This window comes from Macroventuria anomochaeta (genome assembly GCF_010093625.1).
Source record: "Macroventuria anomochaeta strain CBS 525.71 unplaced genomic scaffold BU25scaffold_13, whole genome shotgun sequence".
NCBI classification, from domain to species: domain Eukaryota; kingdom Fungi; phylum Ascomycota; class Dothideomycetes; order Pleosporales; family Didymellaceae; genus Macroventuria; species Macroventuria anomochaeta.
The window spans coordinates 532,408-539,906 of NW_022985374.1; the positions used below are offsets into that span (position 1 = coordinate 532,408).

A 7,499-nucleotide genomic window follows, 5' to 3' on the forward strand; every position below is an offset into this window, starting at 1 on the left:
AAGCATAGCTTCCGTGAAGGCCAACGGCCACCTTTTCGACTCACGCGCGAGACTGTGCCTTGTATGAAAATCCTGCGATTCCCATAGACAAGATGGCGACCTCAGATATCCAAAACACCGCTCTGCCCCCCACATCTGCTTCGACGCCGCAGACCTCAGCCGCACCGCCCTCCCCCCCACACTCTTCAGGGCGCGAGACGCTCCCCAAACCTTCGATAGATGCACTGGACAACTCGACGCCGCCTTTCTCGCCAGCGAGCGACACGCCAGTACTACAGAAGGAGCAGGATGAGTTCGAGGGCACAGTCAACGTCAACAACGACCTACCAACCGAGAAAGACCTAAAGAAGGTGAAGGACCTGCTTATTCTGGACGCGCAAGGGAAGAGCCGGCCGTTCAAGGAGCTCTACGATGCATCAGGTGTCGCGCCTCGGCAGCTGATCATCTTCATCAGGCACTTCTTCTGCGGAGCAAGTCGCCCATGTCCGGCCAGCTGTGCCAGTCTGAAGCACCGCACGCTAATCTTCCATAGAACTGCCAGGAATACCTCCGCACACTCTCCTCCTCCGTGACGCCCGAAGACCTCCTCGCTCTCTCCACACCAACCTCCATAACCGTGATTGGCTGCGGCCGCCCCGAGCTGATACCCATGTACACAGAAGCAACCGGCTGCCCCTTCCCCATCTACGCCGAACCCACACGCAAAATATACGACTACCTAGGCATGACACGCACATACGATCTCGGCAAAAAACCCGGATACATGCAGACAAACGTCCTTATCAACAGCGTCCAGTCGATATTCCAGGGCCTATCGACCGGTCGTAAGGCACTGAAGGGCGGAGATTTCAAGCAAGTCGGCGGCGAGTTCCTGTTCGAGGACGGCGAGTGCACATGGGTACATAGGATGAAGACAACACGAGGTCACGCTGAGGTGTCAGAAATAAGGTCTTTACTGGGTCTTGATGATAGGAGACCACCAATGAGGAAAAGGTGGAGTCACAGTATTAAGCAGGGGAAGCAGCAGAATAGGCGGAGTATGAGTTGGGGGAGATTACGGAGTAAGAGCAAGGGTGCGAAGGATCTAGAGAAGAGTGGGAGTATGACGCCGGAGAGGGTTGATGAGGAGGATCCGAATAAGCTGATTGGGAGAACGACGGCTTAGGTGTGGCGTTGTTAGGTTTGTCATTTTTGATTGTTGCGTTTAGCGGATATTGGCGAAATGCAGCTGAGCTGCTCAACTGCACAAACAATTCGGATGTTGCATTCACCCCAAATGTTTTTACGAAGTATGGTTGGTTGACCACTTATGCGAGAACGTCATAGTCATCCGACCAAATCTCGTGGTAGACCTTTAGCAAACTTCTCGCGCGGTCTAATTCCTCAAAGATTATGCTTCCTTCCTCTCCATACCCACAACAACTTCGTGACAATGGCCCCAGCACTAGCGGAACGGGCGACTCAACAAAGGCTGCAGGGCCTTCTCACCCCACTCCATAACGACACAGAACATCTTCACACAACCGAGTTCATACACACCTTCCGTGATATCCAGCAAGGCAGCATCGACCATCTCCGTAAAATTGCTGCCAAAGCCAAGAGGCACCTGAAATATGCCAGAACGAAAGCAACAGGCGCTCAGAACAGCATGCAAGCCCAAGAAGAGCCTTTCGAGGGAGTTTGAGAAGTTGGGTAAGGGGCATCATGAGTCTGCGAAGGGAGCCATGGAGGAGGCGAAGATACTTAAGGGTGAGATAAGAGAACGGATGGAGGGTACGCCGAAGGTGAAAGGAGGAGCGTGGTGAGGAGCGCGGAGGTGAGGGAGAGCAGTGAGTGTGGTGAAGTGTCTTCGGGCGACTGAACATTAATATGTTTTGTATCTCGATATTCCACATTGATGTCTCAGACCCTTGTGAGATTTGAAGGGCAGTTTTACAAAAAACACCCATGACCACTTGTGTCCAAATTGTGCAGGACATTGCACATGCATGAGCGTCTCAGTCACCTGACCAGACCCTGTGGCAGACTACAGCAAGCCCGGCAAACTGCCTTCTTCTTCAGTGCATATCGCCCGCCTTCTTTTCACCCACCACGACGTCTCAAGCATGAAGTCACGGCAATATCTGCAGCGAGAACAAATGCTCACACAATGTCTTGGCAACTTCAAGAAACCCATCGAGCATCTGCCTCCCTCCGAATATGACCGCCAGCTTCGTGACCACCAACCAATCGAATCTGATCAACTTGGAGGAGAGTTGTCATGATATGGAGGAACGCAGAGAAATGGTTCTTGATCTGTACCGTCTTGGCAGAATTGAAGTACGGCCACGGCTGATGGTTTTGATGGGAGACTCTGGGGGAGGCTCTGTAGCAACACCACCACTTTGCGCAGCTGTAGCACCACAATTCTGCTTCTTTCTTGCTCCTTGGTGCTGTGAGGCCTTGCGCTTACCTTTCTGGGTAGTACATGATGCTTTTTGAGTGTTGTGCTCTTCCTTTTTGCGCACTCTCTCTGCTTCGTGTTCCTTGATAGCTGCATGTTCAGCAGCCTTCCTCTCCTCCCGCTCCTTCTTATTTTTTTCTTGAGCCTCAGCCTTCTGAGCATCAACCTTCTGTTTGAGTAACCTTGTAGCTTTGTAGAGGGCAGTGTTGAAGTTGTACTTTAAGCAAAGCTCGCAAGTACTATTCGATTGGTTCTCGGGGATGAGTAAGGCGTGAAGGTGACGGAACAATGGGGCCAGTTGCCTGGGTGAAACACCTTTTGACAGCTTGGGGTAACGATGAGTAGTACAGGCAATCTGTCTGGCTCAAAGGTTGTGTTACAATCAAAGGGCACCTCGCAACAACACTGAACAAACAGGACTATGCAATGATACGAGAGGAGTCGAGGAACTGTAGACTTTGTACCATTTGCCTTGTAGGAGGTAGGCCTTGGCTAGTAAGCTCATCTATATACTCGCAAAGGTCTTGCTCATGCGTAGGGTGGAGTTTGAGTAATTGTTGGTCTGCGTCGGTACGCGATGCAACGACGCGTCGGTGGTTGCGCGATCATGTTGTGCGGCACACACTGTATTTTTTTGCAAGGGCTCGGTATGAAAGTTGACCTGCTGCATCTGCTACATCTGCCTCTGCAAGCGCAGCTTTGAGGTCCATTGTGGTGTTGAGTTATTGGGTTGAGCAATATAGTATATTTTGGTGGGGGTGTGCACGGCTTGACGCTGTGCATGGCGTGCACGGACTGTAATCCTTGCGTACCGTGTCTGTGCGCGTGCCGCCCGTGTTCGCGTGCCGCCCCAATGCCTTCACAGTACACTCAAAAACAAGGCTATAGAGCCACACAAAATAGATATTATTGCAATATTTTTTGTTGTAGTAGTCTATAGGCCTATGTAACAAATTTTCTCACTCAAACTTTTTGCGTGGAGCAATTTTGCAACCTCTGCTGTTGTACTTGGCTGGTGGTGACAGGGAAGGCTTGCAAACAACAACCTGACTATGGGCAGCTGCACCACCGCAATTCTGCTTCTTTCTAGGTGCTGCAGCCTGTGAAGCCTTGCGCTTGCCTCTTTGGGATAATTGTATAGCTTTTCCAGTGTTGCAAGATTGCTTTTGAGGCTCTTGTTCAGCTTTGCGCTCAGCTTGTTGTTGCTCCTTTACACGCTTCCTCTCCACAGCTTCCTCTTTCCTTGTCTTGGCCACCTCTTTCTTCTCAGCATCAAGCTTTTGTTTAAGCAGTCTGTTGGACTCACGCAGCTCACGCTCAGTAGCTTTGCGCACTTTTTCATCCCTCTCTTCTTGCTCAAATATACTCTAGAGGTGTTGTGCTTTATTAAGCGCACGTGGAGACCACCATTGAGTCTTAGCACAGGTCTCTTTGCGCTGAATAAGTGGCAAAGGCTTGCCCTGTGTTGGCTTACTCCAAGCGGTGTTAAGAGCAAACTGTAAGCCATCTTGCTCTACTTTGAGTAACTCATTCTCAACAGAGAGATGATGAAGGGTTGCACGCAGCCTCTTTGCATTGACTGAAGCTGGATCCTTTACAGTACTCCGCCACAGCTTGTCAGTATCTTGCCATTGTTCACCACTATTGGCAGATACTGGGTTGTTGGTGCTGACATTGCTTGTGGTGAATCTATCAAGTATAATGTTGGGGTTGAGTGGCACCAAACCAGTTGCTTTGAATGAACTTTTGATGAGGTTTTCAGTGAATGTGTTCACCCTGGCTTCCCAGAAGATGCTGAAAAAGTTGCCTTTCTTGAATGGCAGCAAGCCCTGGCTTTGGTGAAGGTGTTTGGTGTGCGCTTTGGAGTAGTTGCCTGCCAACAGGCTGAAGCACACCACATCAAGCGGCTGCAGTGTGTGGGTACTGTGTGGCGGGTATATAGCAAGTAGAATGCGCCACTTGATACAAAGCTCAATGAACTGCATGGTTATATGGCTGCCATGGCCATCAAGTATAAGAAGGCGCCACCTTCCATGAGCTTTGCGCTTGGTGTAGTGGTTGAACACCTGCTCAAGCCATGCTAATCCTGCATCGTTGTTTGACCAGCCAGAGGGAGATACCGTGTGTATCGACACAGGTAAGAGAGGACTCCGATATGGGTTCGAATCCGCTACGAGGTGTATGGGAGCACTGGGATAGATAGAACTAGGAGTAAACCTCTATTCCTATAGGTCTTGTATGAAAGGATACTCAAAAACTATCTACCATAACTATGTACACTGCCCTGCTTATATACCTAACAGTTTGATGTAGCTTGGGGGATACCGGTACATAGTAAGGTAGGGATCGGATAGGAGTCGAATAGCAATTGTGTGAGTAGTATGAGGAAGAACGGTTGGTACGGTTCTTACACCGTGGTGAACACTGAGTGTTTTCTCTTATCCACATTGCTCACCCAGGTGCTCTGAATGTTGCGCGATTCTGCTGCAAAGATGAGGCCTGGTGTGAGAGGGGGCCAGCTGGGGATACCAATGTTGAAGTCGTGTCTTAAGCAAAGCTCGTAGACACTATTCGATTGGTTCTCCGGGATGAGCAGAGGTACAGAAAGCCGTTGGGGGTTGGTTATCACTAAGCAAGCTCGGAGTGGCAGAGGTTTGACCGTGATAAATCGCCGTGATAATCAGGGGGTAGTCGTCTAGTCAAAGACCATGGCGACTGGTTGCAATGAGTAGTACAGAGTATACTGTCTGGCTCGAGAGCAAGTGAGATTCCAATAACAAAGTTGATTGACGAGGTTGAACACAATGCCATAAGGGCAGCGTGTCTACTTGCTTATATACTTGACAGGAGGATTGATTGTACTGCTCATATCAAGTATTGTCAGTGACTTAATACTCAGTCCAATCGAGCGTTGTCAACGTGACCTCGATACTCGGTCCTCGGTGTCCTATTGATCGTTGTCAACGTGGGTCCTCTGCAAGTGGGTTGGTATATGGGTCCGTGACGATCGTTTGTGTATGAGATCCACGTTGTATCCACTGCAGTCCTTTTTGTACAATCTCTGTTTGTATAACAGATATTGTGAGTGTCGATTATACTGGGTATCACTGACGCAGCTTCACAGCTTGGTCAATCGATACTGCAGTTCCTTGGCTGCTCTCGTCTCGTTGCGTAGTCCTGTTTGTTCAGTGTTGGTTTGCAAGTTGTTCATGGATTGTAACACATGCTTGGTAATTTTATGCGTCATAAGGTCAAAGTACTCCTTGTACTTGGTATAGGAATCAGCGCCATGTCAATTAGAGGCCATAAGGGAGGTCAAGCATGATGTAAGTACATAGCGAGTAACCCAGGATTCAGAGACATCAACTTTGGCTATACCAAGCACAAAATTTTTGATCATCTCTCTTGTAGGTGGAAGGCGTCTTTCTGTAAGCCCAATGATGTACTGTACAAGCTCATGCTCTTGTGGTGGCATCAGTTTGGCTTGGTTGGAGTTCTTGGTGTTACGATCCATCTGAACACCTTGTGCATGATGTGACAATGTTGTGCGATTAACACCATGGTTTTTGGCAACTCTTGTATATATAACTTGTTCTCTAGGCTCCAAATTATCAATCTGCTTGATTGCATCATTAATTCCAGGCATGGTTGTAGTGTTGTGGCGCGTCAAAAGTATAGTGATGTTGTGAGGAATTGGGCGGAACGCAAACACGGGCGGCACTCGCACAGACACGGTACCGTGCACGGTCACCTCACAGGCCGGGTCAGTGAGTGGGCCACCCCACCACCTTTCAGCATCAGATAGGAATGAGGTTATTGAGCCACATACAAAAGTAATTATCACAAGAAAAGCTGGTGGATTGTTCTCTAGACTATTGCAATCAATCTGGCTATCTCAACTTTCTTGGAGGAACAATTTTGCGGCCTTGGCTGTTGTATATAGGTGGAGGTGTTGGGGAGGGCTCATGAACAACGCGTGCACAACACGCAGCCACACCACCACATCGCTTTGTTGTTTTTGGCTGTAGTTGACGTGAAGGCTTGCGCTTGCCTTGATTAGGCAATTGTATACTTTTTCCAATGTCACAATCACATTTTTGGCTTCTCTGGCTGCCTTGCGAGCATCAATTTCAGCGCGCTCCTCAGCACATTGTTGGTCACGCTCTTCCTTCTCCCTTGCCCTCAACTCACGCTTCTGTTGTGTCATCCTGACATGGCTTGCAGCCAACAACAACCCTACCAGTCTTTATACTAGAATCTTGTAGCGATCACAGTAATTGATGAAATCCCTTGTCACATGACTGCCATGGCCATCAATGATAAGCAATCGCCATCGTCTCTGGGCTTTGACCTTGGTGTAGCGATCAAACAGCTGCTCCAGCCAGGTCAGTCCTAAATCCTCATTGGTCCAGCCAGTAGGTGATGTAGTGAAGTGGATATCGTGTTCCTCAGGGTCAATATCCCTCACCCATGAGGCTTGCACATCACAGCCAGTGGCTGAGTAGATGATGCCTAGGGGGAGGTGTGATCCATCGCCACATATACAAGCCACCAACGTTACCCACTCACGATTGCCATCATGGAGACTCTGTTTGAACTGCCTTTGGCCAAAAAGTAGCTTATCAAACACTCTTTTGCTTCTTCCTGTGATCCCAATTGCAAAGCCCTTCTCATCCATATTGTATGTGTTCTCAGCCAGTATGTCTGTCACGGTATCCTCTCCAGATCCCCTGACAATATCCGGATCCGCTCCGTACTGTCCCTGACCGTACGCACCAAATCCCCAGCATCCTTACGCGCCTCCAAAGCGGACGTACAACCTCTGGTCACCTCTGGAGCGGGCCTGCAACCCCCGAAGCGGGAGTATTAGAATTCTGCAAGCCCTGCTCTGGGACTTGCAACCCCAATACCTATCCAACTCAGTTCCAATTATTAACCGGTAACCAAACAAACCCACACGTAAGTATATAGACTATTGCTGATAGAGTTCTGTTCGGTACACAACGTCTTGTACCTACTTAGATACCGTACGTAGTAATTGATTTAGACTCCTAGC

General features: G+C 49.1%; 2 protein-coding genes across 2 annotated transcripts; one reads left to right on the forward strand and one right to left on the reverse strand.

The window, feature by feature from the left end:
• Nucleotides 1-92: 92 nt before the first annotated feature.
• BU25DRAFT_339536 (uncharacterized protein) lies at nucleotides 93-1,165 on the forward strand (the record flags this gene model as incomplete). The annotated part of the gene is given in 3 exon segments (XM_033702777.1): nucleotides 93-474; nucleotides 494-495; nucleotides 533-1,165. The coding sequence occupies 3 exon segments, from the start codon at nucleotides 93-95 to the stop codon at nucleotides 1,163-1,165; spliced, it is 1,017 nt and encodes a 338-aa protein (XP_033562693.1).
• A 4,570-nt stretch (nucleotides 1,166-5,735) lies between these two features.
• Nucleotides 5,736-6,089, reverse strand: BU25DRAFT_420967 (uncharacterized protein; the record flags this gene model as incomplete). The annotated part of the gene is made up of 1 exon (XM_033708056.1): nucleotides 5,736-6,089. One exon carries the CDS (start codon nucleotides 6,087-6,089, stop codon nucleotides 5,736-5,738), a length of 354 nt encoding a protein of 117 aa, XP_033562694.1.
• Nucleotides 6,090-7,499: the final 1,410 nt, after the last annotated feature.